Consider the following 15,544-nt stretch of genomic DNA (forward strand, 5'->3'; position numbering starts at 1 on the left):
TATATATATATATATATATATATATATTACCACATGTGGTTAGTCACCAAAGTACAAACAGACCGTTCCGTAAATTTTCGGAATCAGGAATTTCAATTAACGAAATAAATTAAAGTATTCGCAAGACTTTGATAAACCGTCAGAGCCATGTGTGCGCACGGATTTCCCATAAATTCGAATGCCAAATTAGAGAAAGTAAATAAATACAATTATAATAAGACGACGAGAGTACACCGTGCCGACGGTATCGTTACAAGGACCATGGGTACAGGGCTGAGCTACAGCTAAAGGACGCGATCGAGTAACGTGGATAAAAACAAAAAGGAGAGTCCCAAAAGAATGGGTCCCGCGAGACCATACAGGGCCCTAATGATCCGTGATACGAGAATCTCGGCGCCCCATGCAATTTCCATAAAATTATCATAAGATTAAAACCGACTGCCCGACGCCGGAGTGATTTGATCGAGAGAATGCTTTACGGCCGAGACGTCTAATTAAGACGAACGCGAAACCACGTACGGTACAAAGTTGGCTGTAAAAGAAAAAAAAAATTTTTTTTTTCTCGATACCAAATTATCGGGACACGTTGAAAAAAATTTTTTAAAAACTTCAACTGTCATACCCATAAGTTTCGTCCACACGTAATAATACTACACGCGTATCGTCAAACAGCCGTAAGTGTATTATACACTCGCGAACACGAGTTACGCGGAAACAAGCGTCAGGAGAGTCTCGCGCGGTTTACGAGCTTATTTTACTGGATTTTTATGACATAACATACCCACCCGGCAGCCCCAAGTTTATGGGTTCTCTAAGATTTTATCGTGGGTAACGTATGCTTTGTTAAATCGGCTGCACCTACGACCTTCGCGTCTAAGAGAGCCTATTGGCTCAGCCGATCCGTACCCCGTCGGCAAGAAGTTACTTGAAGAGGTTATAGCCGCCAGGAAGTTGAATACCGCGTCAAAGGCACCTCAGGTGAACGATATGAAGAGACTTGAATTCAAAAAGCGACGTAACTCTATTCCCATAAAGACTGAGAGAGACGATAGGTAAAAATATTTTATCACCCGTTATAAATCATACCTGAGACTCCAGATATTTGAGACAGAATAGCGTCCTCCTTATACGCGTCACTGAGGTCTTTTCGGGTATACCGAACCCTCGGGTCCTAAGGAAACCCTTCCAGTCGGGTAGGAGGCCTTAATTAAAACCAGTAACGATAATTCCGTTAACCGTATTTCCCGCAACGTGAAACGTCAACGTCCCAGCTTGACAGGACAATGCTTCCTTGCTCTTTGTTATACCAGCCTGATTTCTAACGCGTATATATATCTATACACGTTATATACGATAGTTAAAACAGAATCAAACTATAGTCAGTTATAACGTGTAAGACTATGGCACAGACCCTAGGCTTAGAGAAACCGTCTCCTACCCAGAAATCAAGATAACGATTCAAAACAACCTCCAAGAGACTCTTACAATAGTACCTGGTTAATCCGTCGGATGGAGACACAATGGGTATTGACATTGAAACGCGTACATAAGTTTCGATTCGACGCTAACGACTCGGACTGTCTCTGAAAGAATCAGCCTGTGCACTGAGCATCGCTACCGTCCACGGTTAAGATGAAAAACAATAATAACAAGTGTGTTTAATGATTCTAGACTGTAGGACGTAGACACCTAGGTATCTGTCTTATCTATTGTCAGGCAGCGTATGCTACTACGTGAAGATATTACAGGCCTTTATCTTGCGCAAACATTGTACAGCCCGGCAAATAAAGCCGGAATCATACAAACGCAGTGAAAATCGGTAGTTCCTGGCATAAACGTAAGTAAACAAGATCGGCCATATATTTTCCATTAGAAAAATCTGCACGGTCGTCACTCTATATAAAACTGTGTAAACCATGACGAATGACATTACCCGATCAAATTCTATAATATGGACATACTCTCATCTATGGGAAGGAAGTCGAAAGTAAAGAAAAATGCTGCAGTAACAGCGCGTGCAGAGTACGGGTGAATATACATTGCAAAGGGCTACACGCGGCAACGGTGCCGTTGATCCGACGTATCATAAAAGTAAAGACAAAGAAAGAACGAAAAATTCGAAAAAGAGGAACATTGAGAGCCATTGGAAATCAAAGCAAAGGATGCCTCGTTAGTCGAGTAGAAGTTTTGAGTCTCGACTGAGCAGAAAGGCTGGTTCACCTTGACTGCTGGAACCCCATCTGCATGCCCAGGGCCGCAGACGTTATGAAGTCAAGACATAGAGAGAAAGAGGAAGAGGACGGATAGAAAGAGAGAGAGAGAGAGAGAGAATTATCCAAGATCTGCTTGGAGAGATAGACGACAGAAGATGGTGGAGGACCAGGTACATATTGAGAGCCGCGTTAAAGATATGGAATTTCCTTGGCAGTTTTCACTCGTGGCTTTACTGCGACTCGAGTATTTACTAAGTATAAATCGCATCGTGGGCCCATCCGAGTATGGGCTTTACGAGTGCAACGACGTCTTGCTCGAGTGGGAGTGAACGCACCATGGGATCTTAAGACTGGTATAGAATGAAGGGAGGGATATATATATATATATATATGTGCGTGCGAGGGATATATATATATATAGTATAAGAGAACCTGTAGAAAAGAGCAGGGGAGGCAAAAGGAGTGCCGAGAATGCGAGGCGAATTCTGTGCCCACCTCCTGCTATTCTTGTAGGGCTTGTCGGCTGTCACTGCGAATACGTTGACTACAGAAATCGCAGTGAAGTCGAACGTAGTATCAAGATGAATAACGCCCGGGTCCATAGTAAGATTGACACTAGGAGAGAGGGAGAGGGAGGGAGGGAAGAGGGAGAGAGACGTAAAAAAAAAAGAAAGGTACGGAATCAATTATTGAGCCAAGAAAGTATACAATAATAAGAATAATAATAAAGTGGAAATAAACGTACCACGAGAACTTGGCTTAATCTAGGATTACGGCGTTATGGTGAACGGGTGAGATGGACCCGAGAGGCCAAATAGAATTAAAGCTGGACACGTTCCAAATCGAGTATGGATTTTTAATTGTTACGCCGCGACGCTCGCCGACGTCCTGGCCTCTCTGTTCGATACGTTCCAGCGTTAAAAAATAAAAACTTTCCCAATGATCGTCATCGTCTCGGACTAATCTCCTCGTAATGGCACGTATACAATGCTTCCATTCCACATCCATGTTGTGTTGGCCGACGCTGCCAAAACCATAGAGCTACACTTAACCTGCGTTAAGCATGAACGTTGTTACTCGTACAGAAATAGAGCGTTGGCTATTTTCGTTCTGCACTAGTTTATTTAACCGGCGGTAGAGGCGCGCGCAAAAATATTTCCTGATTACGCGTCCTCGTTCAATACTGGTAAGGCGATAGTTGTCTGACGGAACCTAGCCTAACATTTTTTTTCAACTGTTCATATAAAAGTGACCGTCGAATAAAATTTGTATATGACACGAATAAGTACTCTGTCTAATATAACAAACTGCCTTTCAATCAAATTTCAATATTATTGGATAAATGTACAATTTCTATCTGAAAATCCTCTAAACCACGTAGCAGGCCCTATGTTAGATTTTCACTGGAATTTCTTGTCTGCTTCGAATTTCCTTCAGACACTCCAGGGAGAACATATTTTTAGACTAGGTATAGCGAACCAGCCTAGGTATGCTAGGTCATCCAGTCGACACCACCCGCTGTCAGGGGCTGTCCAAACCGACACGGAAAAAAAAGGATTACCAGAAAGAAAAAGAAAAGAAGAATCATAGATAAAAGATAGACGTACCCAAAATCACGAAATTTCTAGGGATACACCCTAAGCGGTCATAAAGAAAACGTAGAAAACTTATTCCAAAATCATGAATACTCTCGACCGAATTTCTTTATCGTGAAAAGCAGTAGAAAAGAAAGATAGGAAAGAAGTCCGACTATCGGAAACGTAAAGGAGAGGGTAGAAAAAAAAATAAGAGAAAAATAAAATTCCTCCCACTACTGCATACAGGCCTGATCCGAAGTTATCCGAGCTCCATGAGAGCGCTGATTATATTAAATGGCTGGTAAAACGGTCTGCTTAACATAGCGTTTATCTGCTCTTCTTGGTTTTAGTACTTTTTCACTGCCTCGTCAGCCATTGCCCATAAACTCCGGCAGTCCCACACTCCCACCATTGCTACTAGCGCCACCACGTTCTCTCTCACTCGCCCCTTATATTCTCCTTCAATTCACCCTCCTGCATCCCTTTTCCATGAATCCTCTCTCGCTCGCTCTCTCTCTCTCTAGCACAAAATACTCAGAATGCTTTAGGGGCACTCAGAGTTACTTCCATCCCTCTCGCTCCCACACACGTAGACAATGGATATATACCCTTACCCAAGGGTTATCCATAGGAAGCTAGTATCCTTTTGAATCTCCAATAACATTCTGCGACTCTCTGCGCGGCTCACGTCGTAAGATAAAAATTAATATTTCAAAGGAATGGAAAAGTCGTGAATACAAAAATTTCTGTTACACGTTGAGCATGTAAGTTCCGTCGTGTATGCGTGTGAATGGGATCAGAAATATATAAAGGGACAGAGAACCGACCCCTGTCTACTAAACTGGGTATTTTCGTTCTCAATACAAGCGTAGCGTAGCATACGCAGTGGAGGAAAAATAACATGAATCGCAGTACGTTAATGCACAAGTATAGAAAGCATAGAGACCCGTTTCTGACTTCTACAATATATATATAACGAATGTATGACGGGGCGTGGCGCCCCCAAATCTACCACTCGAGGGAACCCCAAAATAATTGCGCGTTTCGTGGTCTCTTGATCCGCGCGTAAAGTAATCCAAACATCGCATAAAAATTATGTTTACGAGTTTCGAATAGGCGCAGGGGTTCCAGCCTCGTAGCCTCTCCTGACGTTATATTACGCGAGGATACGAGCAAGGGATCCTTCGTCTTGTATCTTTGTCCTGTATGGCTTTGAAGAGATAAGAGATATTTCAGACTCTTTTTACTTCTAAAAGCAGAAGTAAAGTGGCAAGTGTCAACGCGAGGGAAGTATCATTTTATTTTAGTGTCATCCTTCTCTTTGTCTTCGTTTTCCTCGTCTTACATGGGTGCTGTGACGTGGATCTCTCAAGGATTTTTGAAGATGTTTAAAAGTGCTCGTTCTCCATTTATCTTTCTCTTCGCTGGTTTAAACGCTCTAATGTTTTACGTAACACGTGGTGTCGCACTGATAGTATCGCATGATAAGACTTCCATCCATCATCCATTTCGACAGTGATATACCCTGACAGGACGTCGGCCGACTCAAAACTTTTTTACACGCCAAAATATGGCGGGATTTTAACCGACTGTTATCTGTTGGTTATTTTTGATTATTTTAAAGCATTTTTACTCACCGGTCTTCTCCTTGATCTCGCAGAGGACAGAGAAAAGAGCTGGTTTCATCCTGTGGCAGTTCAGCGTGTGCTTTCTGGCAATAAAAATAAATAGGATAGAAATTGAGAATTATTACGTATTATTTATTATAAATTACAGGCATTAGCAGATTTTACAAGTATAAAAAATAAGAGAGACAACGATACAGCGACTGGTGTATAACCTGTACAAATATTCATGGTATTAAACAATGATAAATCGAATGAAAAGAAAGAATACTTTTGTCAAGAATTTATGACATGTACACGTAGTAGTCTACGTCAAGATTTGAGTACGATAAGTAATGGATGCTGCGAAGAGCATCTTGATGGAGATAAAAGGATCTGCTAATAATAATAAAAGAAACAAGCGGGAACTGAGTGGCGCAAAAGTTTTCCTACCTTGCTTGCGCTTCGTCCAGACTTTGATCAGTAATATTCATGATCTGTTGAAGGATTTCACCGATGTCTTGTTTCCTGGCCTCGACAGTCTGATCGGGACCCTGAGCCGCCGAACCATCCACAGGACCCATGCTTCCATATCCACCAGTATTCTGGGCACCCTGGCCTTGATTACCACCCATCAAACCAACACCTGAACCTCCGTGTTGCAGCATCCTGCCAGTTTCATCCATCAACTGTATAATCTTCTACTGAGCACCTCTTCTCCGGGTTCCCGTGCGACGGTAGAAAACTCAGTATATACCAAACACGTATAATACGAATGGGAATAATAATTATTTTTCTAAGAATCCTTTAAAGCCTTTAAAATCCTCCGACACGCAGAGGCCCGATTAAACTCGCGATGCACTTTGTAAAAATATATTCTGTCTTAAGATCGAGTCGCATTAACTGGTTTATATACGTAACATAGCCTGTGAAGCGAAGGAAGAGTAAACGCGACGCGACGCAACACTGGCTTTTGAGGTTATGCTTGAGTCTTTGTCTCTTCTCGTACAGTTTTAAAACTCATTCGATAATCTCGTATATCCCTCTCTCACGCTCTCTCTCACTTACTTCTGTATATCACTATATTCTATCCCTCTTCTTTATCTCACTCTCTCTTCCAATCTCTAACACGCTCTTCCCTTTACGAAAATGGTGTCTGGCTTTTTGACGGATTGTCGGATTTTACGTATACACGGTATAATGGTTTTAAGCTGTGTCCCACGGTCCTTGGCTCTTAATTATCTCAACACTCTTCTATTACACCTGTTTCTCTTTAGTTTTGTGTCCGGATATACCGGCTATCGCGGTATAGTCACTCTTATCTCGGCTCGAATTTAGCGAGTTCGAGCCATCCGCGCACGGGCATCACAAGCTCTACACCTTACAAGGCAACGCGCGGACCGTTTGTGTCACACTTCACTCCTCTCCGTGACGACCAGCCGCCTTTCTCCTGTAGTTCCTAAGTTTTACGATACGCGGCGCTTGTGTCCCAACGCCATTTTGAAGTCATGATAGAACCAGCCAATCTGAGTGCAAAGTTTATTTCGTCTCTTTCTGCTGGTTCGGCTTTCTCTTTCGTACGCTGTCACTGGTAGAAATAGCGTCTTGCAGGACAATAGAAAACATCACTGGATTTATTCTTCGTGGACACGGCGTAGAATGACTGTTTATACTGTATTCGGTGCTTTTTGAAAGGATGATTTTTTAAATAGAATTTTTATTGAAACATGTCGACGGAGATTATTCCTTTCTCGACGGGTCAGGCGCAAACTCCGCCCACTGTGTCGACTGTTTTCTTTTTGTGTTGTTCTGTTTATAAGGAATTTGTAAACGTTACTTTAGGAAATTGAGATACGGTGTTATTATTTATAACAGGGATTAATAGTATTAGACATATTGTAAATTGTTGCAGAAGCTTTTGGGAATTGGGGTTATTATTCCGTGCGATAGTACGTCTGCGCGGGAAATAAAGATGGCCGCTAGTAGCGACCATATTTGAAATTATAGAAAACACAGTTAATGATGTAATTGATTGAGAACAATCAACTATATGCTTGGGATTTGTAATGTGTACAAATAAAATTATTTGCAATTTTAGTTCTTATTTATTTTCAACAACGACACTGTGTACTCTATGTTAGACTTGCTCTATAAATATTTCGAGATAAATTAGAAGAAAGTTTAGTGCCACGATCATTATTTAAAATTAGTGGCGCCGCTATACGGGACTAGCAGTTTATAGTAGTTGCGATAAACAGAAATCAGATCTGCTTTGTTCAAATAGAATTCCTTACACAGATAAAGCACGTGCTAAAGGAAAAACTAATTGGGACCTAAACAAATAGAAGAAATAGACGTGGTGTCGAATAATTCAATAATTTGTAATATTATACAACGTGGCTTATCTATTGTATTTTGTTAAATATCACAAAGTGTTTATACTAAATTTGTGAGTATGTCAAATCAGGATTGAAAGAAAGAGACGTTTATAGTTATGCTGTAAAAATTGTTAAAAATTACTATATATTGTTTATTATTCTTTGGCAGGAACTTGTGTGATCCAGGATGAATATCGATTCGTATTGCAAGGAAGGAAAAAATGGGAATTTTTGTATTCTCTTTCGCAACACAAGTGCGTTATCCGTTGATCAAATTCACAAAATATTTTCAGAGTTTGGTAACGTACTAAGTGTTAACTGTGCTGGTAACGAACGAGGAATGCGTTTTGTCTCCTATAAAAGTAAAATAGAAGCAATAAATTCCATAATGAGTCTGAAAGGACACGAGAGTATTAACTTAACACCATGGATGAATAAGGAGGAAAAAGATCTAAAGTCACAGAATAAATATAAAGGTCAGCAATCTCGATTGACAAGAGTTGATGATCATGAACTTAATTTTAAACAAAGCAAAAGTGATGGAACGATTTCTAGTACGAATTCTAATAGTATGCTTTGCGATGAAACAGAATCTACTGGTGAAAGAAGTAATGGTTCCAATAATTCTGATAACTTTATTCAGTCAAAAAATAATAAATCTATATCTAATAGTTTACCTCGATCTACGCATAAGGATATTCAAAGTGAAAATCAAGGGAAAGAAGGCATAGAAATCGAAAAGTGTGGTAATAATAATCGTATTAAAAGTATTCATAAGATAGCGAATTGTTTGTCTTATCAAGGTACTACAGATAAGGAGCAGCTCATTAAAGAAAGTGGAGCAACTAAGGATAACTTGCATGGATCTGCTGGCAACAGGAATTCAATGATGGAATCTGAAAAATTGAACGACGATATACCAGATCTTATTACTTCCAAAGAAGTGATGCAGAATGTAAATGATTATAATGCATATTCAAATAATTATGCGTCGACGCTAAAGAAAATTAAGATTGTCCAAGCTGGAGAAGTAATTGTGGCCAATATATCAAAGCCATTTGGGGCTGCCTACATTTTGCATCTTTTTGAAAGCTACCAACCAATATGTATATCAAGCATAATGACGACAACTCAATCAATACGATATTGTCATGTATATTTTCAAACTCCGCTAGAAGCCCACAAAGTTGAGAAGAAGTTTGATAAATTTCCACTCCATGACAACAATCTTATTGTGTTAAGACCAGAAAAGCTTGCATCTGAAATTCAACTTTTATGATCTAATGTAGCTTTAGATATATCGTAAAGCTGATAGAAATATCAAATGACGTGCCAAAGTACATGGTTTCTGTTTTACAATTTAGGGTTCGTTCCGAAATATACTGACTGACAGTACTGTAACCAACGCTGTGTCTTTATTCATCTATACGCATCTAAGAGAGATATAATTACTTTTACAGTACTGTCAGTACATTTTAATTTGTTAGCATTTACGCATATGTTAATTTTATAAACTAAATATGATTTATCCTAAAGCTAAAATAGATCCCAACAAAATATCACTCTTATTTTATTGTCTGTAAGACTAATACGACTATATAATATTACTATTAAAACTATACTTAGCATTGAGTTCATTATAATTGAACAGACTGTTTTAAACAAGAGACAAACTCAATGGTGCATCTGTGTATGGATAAATTTAATAAAATTTATTTTTTTCTAAATTCTTGAATACATATACCGATAGAGCTACATTTGTCAATTTGGTTCTAAAGGAAATAATACTGGCTCCATCTTGATACAATTTTGTACTACCTATAGTTAGAACGGGTCTTGAAGAGTTACGTTTCGTGGCAGGACCTTATTTACAATTTTGACTGTGTGCACGTGAGTTCGACGAACAATGCAATTAAAAATGACAAAGCCATTTAATATGAAGCATGTGCAGCAAATGTTGCTGGAGGAGGATAAATATATTTCTGATATATTTTCTAAACTGCCTGTTTCTATGTCAGCATTAGGTAAGTCTCTTCAATATTACTACTTAACCTATAACTGGTTTATTTCTTCTGTTCAATATTTGTCTGTATAATAGAATATTTCTCTATCGATTACAGCTGATAATGAAAGCGAACAAGATAATGTTGTACAATGTAAAAAAAAAGGTAATTTTTAGTTCATAAATTCTTATAGAATGAATCGCAGTGATAAAGATATATGTTTCTGTCGCAGGAAAGATCTTTAAACAAAAAGATGGACAAATTAAGAGAGCTCAAACATTTGAGGAACTACACGAGAGATTAGAAGCTCTAAAGGGTAAAAAGAAACTTGGCTATAAAAATAAGCTAATGAAACAAGGCCTGAAAAACAGAATTAAGAAAAAATCTAAAAAAGAAGAGATAATAATGCAGAAAAAGTTGGTCAGAACAGAACAGCTTGCTGCAGGTGGTTCAGCAGGAAAGAAAGAAGATACGGAGGCACCTAGAATACCTAGACCAAAGCCCGTCTTTAATTCAGAGGGAAAAATGGTCTTCAGCAAATTTGACTTCTCGGATGTTGGTGCAAAGAAGAAGCCATCAAAGATAGATAGAGACCCTAAAAAAATTTTGCAGCAGCTTGAAAAGAAAAAAGAGAAATTGAAACAGTTGGAAGCTTCAGGAGAAAAAAGCAAAGTTGAAGAAATCAAAGAAAAGGAAGCCTGGAAATCTGTCTTAGCGAAAGCCAGTGGAGAAAAGGTTATTATTTGAATTTGTCTATTACCATTACAGTCGTTTAATTCTCTTAATCAAATTTACTTACCATGCATTATTTACAGGTTAAGGACGATCCCGAACTGCTGAAACGTTCCGTAAAGAAGCAAGAACAAAAGAAAAAGTATAGTTCAAAGAAATGGGAAGGCAGGAAAGAAGGAGTGCAGAAAGGAATTCAAGAACGACAACAGAAGCGACAAGAGAACATATTGAAACGAAAGAAGGATAAGAAAATAAATAAATTAAAAAAGGCATCGAAACGGGGCCGAGTGATACCAGGTTTTTAGGTAGAAAAAAAATTAAACATGTAAATTTATTTAAAAACGTGCATATTGCAAACGCGTGAAACTCAAATATCCAGTATAATTGCGTTTCAAAAATTCATCATCGTGAAACAAGCCGAGTAAGTAAATTCAAGCTTCAACAAAACGACAAACTCGTGCGCGTTGTTATCACAAGTAATAAAAAAAGGAATTTAAAACGAGTAACGGTATTGAAATACAAAATAAATTGAGCGAGTAAATAACTGTTATACTCTAAGACTTGTATAATACGAAGTTCGAAATAATGATTTTTGTTAAAAAAAAAAAGCAGGGAAACTTACGAACCCCATATCAATGATCCTCTTCAAAATAGATCCTAAAAAAATTTCAGTCCAGCCTACATATCTCTATCAGCATAAATGCCCAAAACCACAGATAATCCTTCATAAATATTCACTATCTAGAAAACGTTTAATACGATTAATCACAAGCAAAAAGTACAAAATATCCCCGATAAAAAAAAAGCCAAACAAATCACGACGGATATATCTACAAAGCATGAATTTTCCGCGTGCACGATTCCGTATCGAATAAATCCCGTAGTACAACTACGTAGAGAATTTCTCCAAGAGTGCTTTCGCGTCACAGCATCCACCCATTGGCAAAGTAACATCCGCCATTATGATTAGTACTTGATTTGCGAGATTTCTTCCTTTATTATACAGCCTCAGTCATTTCACATACGTCTAACGGCATTAACAAATGATGTATATACCACAGTCTATATTATTTACAGTACAAGTGCTGTCATTCTAATCAGCATCAATGATTTGATCAACCTGCACGTAAATATACTTCATAAAATTCCCAAGTGCAACAACTAATAAAGATTAGCACTAATTATCCACTAATTCCTCATTTACAATCATCCAGGTAGAAAATTTTCAGTAGCGCCTCTGGTGTCTATACTGTGAATTAAATTGATGCTCGCTTTTTCTCTTTCTCCCTATATCATTATAATAACTCTCTGCAAACAAATATCCATATGAATTTACATACAGTCCTTTATACAGTGTTTCTTCTTTTAATTCCATGATATCCACAACAAGGGATTCCTCGTGTGCAACAACTAATCATCAGCTGCATATGCCTGTTCTTTCACCTCTTAGAGTCACGTCATAGTGCTATCGAAATTTCTTAATCTTTTTGGTCTTTTTCTTTTTTCTTTTTTTAACTATTTTTTACATTTCCAGATATCAGTAGACGATGGGTAAGTCGAGTACGAGGGCTTGTATGAAAGTGCCCTCGATTTCCTGCTAGGTATCCCCAAGGACCGTGGAAACTGTATGTGCATGCGTCAAGGCAGTCCACAGAGGGCTGTGATCGACAGGAACCGGCACCTCCAAAACCCTGGAAGATCGGATCGACCTGAAAGAGGAGCATTTCAATACGTTACCATACAAGTAAAGAGTAACAAGGAAGAAAAATCATACTTTGGTATAAAAGTAACAAATCGTATAAAATGCCCCTGAGGACAAGCAACCCGCCACACAGCCAAGATAAAATCCGTCAGCAAATAATTAAAAGAGACTTCTGGTTATTTCATTCAATCAATATTTTGCGTTACAAAACACTCAATATTATTAACTAGTAGAATATTCATATGTATACATTGAAATTCTACATTTCTTATGTTTAGCAGAAATTTCAATTTTGCGCACGAGACTGTATGACGGGTTGCCCTCTTGCAGGCGCGATAAGATATTTTTTTTTAATTGATTTTTATTACAACTCACTATTAATAAAACCCACAACTAAATTAAATAATAACAAGGTGATACAACTGCTGAATGAATATCGAGTATCGCAGTGCACTTTGACAGGTAATAACGTGCTTTATTTTGAATTTCATTATACTACACAGGTCAGTACAATACAGAATATAAAAAAAAGATCGCAAGATGATTCTGGATCTAGTATGAAGTACCTGGATGGTGCTGGAGGGGCCGTATGCTAGTCAGGACTACTAAGTTCCAATGCAGTGCTCTGTTCAGGATCAGAACGTTCCTCGACGACGGTGTCAAGCTCCAAGGATGGAAAAGCTCTGGAACCACGTTCACTCCGGAGAGAAATAGTCCTGTTCCGGTCGACGCCAGCTGATAGAATTTAAAAAAGTATTCATTAAATTTTTGAACATCAATTATTTGAAATGTAAAAATTACTTGGTAAGTACAATGCTTAAAAAAAAACAAATTCAATTCTGACCTAGGCATCTACTGCATACTATATGCTTATCTAATATGCTTCTATGTAAACCTTACTATATGCGATATCCTTGCATAATCATCATACGATTACCTAATCCTACGCCTATAATCAAGCTTTGCCTAAAAGTCCTCATCAGCTACAGCCATCTTATTCAAATGATAATTCAGCGTTCCAATCAAGCCGCGTTTTGAAAGCTTTATACAACATGGGCTTTGTCCGTATCTCATATCTCGAGAGTAATTCGTGGGCCAAAGGCTTTCCAAGAGCAGCAGAGCATGTACAGAAATATAGAAATGCAGATATATGTATATGCATATCTACTATATAATATATATATATATATATAAATCTATATAGATTAGATTAAATCCTGCATATATATAATACATAAGGGGCCAATGCCCAACTACAATTTTCTCTTTACCTAGATCTTCTTTAGAAGCTGCGTTTCCCAGTGGATTTGGAATCGAAAGACAAATGTTAATACCGTAAGGTCAGTCATGCTATATGGAACGGAAATTCGGGTCAGGCCTTGACTTCCGTTTTGGGACTCTGCCTAGTGAGAGGTCAGCTATTTATCAATGTTTCCCCCGCTATAAATCTACAACACAAGAGATGCAGTGCCTCTCTAGCTGATAGATAAGAATGTTCAAAGGGTCAGATTCAATTTCTGCATTTTGCATGACTCAGGATATACCTCCTGTTATATAATAGAAATTCTAGGCCGTAACCCCAGGAATAGAATTTACGTGTTTTCCGTTTTGTACACGCGAATTCGTAATTCGACAAATGCGAAATTACATGTAAAATAAAAAAAGATCGAAGTAATAAAAAAACAAGAAAACAATGAAGATACAATAACCAAAAATACCTTGATACGTATAAATCACATGGAGCTGTCAAAATTGAAATGATTTTCCATTGCCAACAAAAAAGACCAAGGCCAATGACACTGTCATCGATCCCGCACACGTGTTTGAATTCTGAAATGAAACAAAAGAAAGGCGAAAAAAAATGTCTTCCTCACCGTGAATAATTATTGTTGGATAAAAGAAAAGGCTATCCGACCATAGAGTGTAAAATAAATAATAAAAAAATATTATCGGAAAATAATAATCTATCGTAGACGCGTGTAAAAAAAAAAGAAAAAAAATATTTTCATATAATTTTTCTTCACCTAAACGATGAACAGGACTGAATCGTACAAGACTCAGAGCGCCGTGGTCCATGTCGCAGTTTCTTCGTCTTGCTCTCTCTCTGGCGAGTTTGGCTCTTCTTCTGAGACAGCAGATGACTAGCAGCGCTAACAGCGGAAATCCCAAGATACAGGAGACGATGGGTACGATGATGCTCTCCGGGGATACTGGAACATCGCCAGGACCCAAGAGTTCAATTTTCGCAAAAAGTAATTCACTGGTCGTCGCCATTAATAATTTTGAAAATCGTGAAGAAATTCTTGACTTTTTCAATAAAACCCATATAATTTTACACAAGTATATAAAGAACTAGGACAAAAGTCTCTACGCGCATCCACTTGCACGCATATATATGTATATAAATGTACGGAACCTTAAAGCTACCGGCGCTAACCGCATGTTCTTTCATTCTTCTTTTCTTTGAATAACAATAAACAGGTAAGATGCCTTACTGGCAGTGATACTTGAAATTTATGAAATTCTTTGAGGTATACAATGGATGCTGATTTGAATATTTTTAATAAAAGACCACCCCTCCCCCTCCTTTTCCACTGCTCCGTTTACCATGTCACTTTATATATAATATATATATATATATATATATATAATCCTCTGTCACAATTGTTAGCAGAATCTGTATATAGAATTTATACATATATACACATTGTTTGTGTATATTGTATTATAACGACTTTATTGCAATAATTATATTATAAGCTGGTATATGCTTTGGGTTTATGCATCAAAAGTCTCTATGTAAATTGCCTTAAGGTTTTATAGATAAAGGAATTCATAGGGTATAAGTACTTACTATATATTTACACTATGTATAATAGGACTCTGGTATGTTGAGGAGAATAGAGTATCAGACAGGTATAATTTGTATCTACTGTGACGTGATTTTTCGAATCACGGTCCCAAGGCGGCTCCGGTTACCGATACAGATAACGTTCTCGATTTCTGGTCCTCTTCGGGTCGCCACCCTGCTCAGAAGCTACGCTCTCGGGTTGATTAGTATAGTTATGTCAAGGCTCTCGTAAGATTTCGTTATTGTTTAGTTGAGGTCGAGGTGCTCGAATCTGCCGTGGGGAGATAGTCTCGACGTACCGAGTTGCCCGGCAGAGGAGACGACCCGACGGAGACGTCTCCACGGACCGGCAGGAGCCCGGGTGAGATACCGGCGCCCCGCTGGAGATGGGCAAAGGGCAGGAGAGGAACCTCCTGCCCGAGTTAAGGACGTGGTGCTCAGCTGTCGCCCGATGCCCTGGGGAAGCGGCCGTGGAGGATCTCCA

General features: G+C 38.5%; 4 protein-coding genes across 16 annotated transcripts in view; 2 read left to right on the forward strand and 2 right to left on the reverse strand.

Moving 5' to 3' along the window:
- Window positions 1-6,810, reverse strand: part of LOC107272914 (homeobox protein extradenticle) — a gene marked incomplete in the record, with an annotated part of 31,437 nt that extends 24,627 nt beyond the window's left edge. The window contains 2 exon segments of one of the 2 annotated variants that reach the window (XM_025090220.1): window positions 5,428-5,501; window positions 5,848-6,810. In XM_025090220.1, coding sequence (XP_024945988.1) covers window positions 5,428-5,501; window positions 5,848-6,080 — 307 coding nt within the window. 2 annotated transcript variants of the gene reach the window in all.
- Window positions 6,811-7,547: 737 nt separating this feature from the next.
- LOC107272915 lies at window positions 7,548-9,499 on the forward strand. Of its 2 annotated transcripts, XM_015750587.2 has the most exons (3): window positions 7,548-7,843; window positions 7,942-8,248; window positions 8,576-9,499. In XM_015750587.2, exons 2-3 carry the CDS (start codon window positions 7,960-7,962, stop codon window positions 9,049-9,051), a joined length of 765 nt encoding a protein of 254 aa, XP_015606073.1. In that variant the 5' UTR covers window positions 7,548-7,843; window positions 7,942-7,959; the 3' UTR covers window positions 9,052-9,499. The 2 variants fall into 2 exon arrangements, with proteins under 2 accessions (XP_015606073.1, XP_015606072.1); XM_015750586.2 differs by having other exon boundaries at window positions 7,549-7,843; window positions 7,942-9,499.
- Window positions 9,500-9,529: 30 nt separating this feature from the next.
- LOC107272916 (surfeit locus protein 6 homolog) lies at window positions 9,530-11,178 on the forward strand. Its single transcript, XM_015750588.2, has 4 exons — window positions 9,530-9,796; window positions 9,893-9,940; window positions 10,008-10,510; window positions 10,591-11,178. The coding sequence occupies exons 1-4, from the start codon at window positions 9,679-9,681 to the stop codon at window positions 10,810-10,812; spliced, it is 891 nt and encodes a 296-aa protein (XP_015606074.1). The 5' UTR covers window positions 9,530-9,678; the 3' UTR covers window positions 10,813-11,178.
- Window positions 11,174-15,544, reverse strand: part of LOC107272917 — a 25,563-nt gene continuing 21,192 nt past the window's right edge. For 2 of the 11 annotated variants that reach the window (XM_015750591.2, XM_025090226.1), the window contains exons 3-5: window positions 14,234-14,419; window positions 12,776-12,944; window positions 11,324-12,216 (exon numbers count right to left, since the gene is read on the reverse strand). In XM_015750591.2, coding sequence (XP_015606077.1) covers window positions 12,802-12,944; window positions 14,234-14,419 — 329 coding nt within the window. In that variant the 3' untranslated portion in view covers window positions 11,324-12,216; window positions 12,776-12,801. The other 9 variants (XR_001539084.2, XR_003061366.1, XM_015750589.2 and 6 more) reach the window with 8 other exon arrangements.

The sequence above is a fragment of the Cephus cinctus genome, unplaced genomic scaffold, assembly GCF_000341935.2.
Source record: "Cephus cinctus unplaced genomic scaffold, Ccin1 Ccin1_scaffold1312, whole genome shotgun sequence".
In the NCBI taxonomy this organism is placed as follows: domain Eukaryota; kingdom Metazoa; phylum Arthropoda; class Insecta; order Hymenoptera; family Cephidae; genus Cephus; species Cephus cinctus.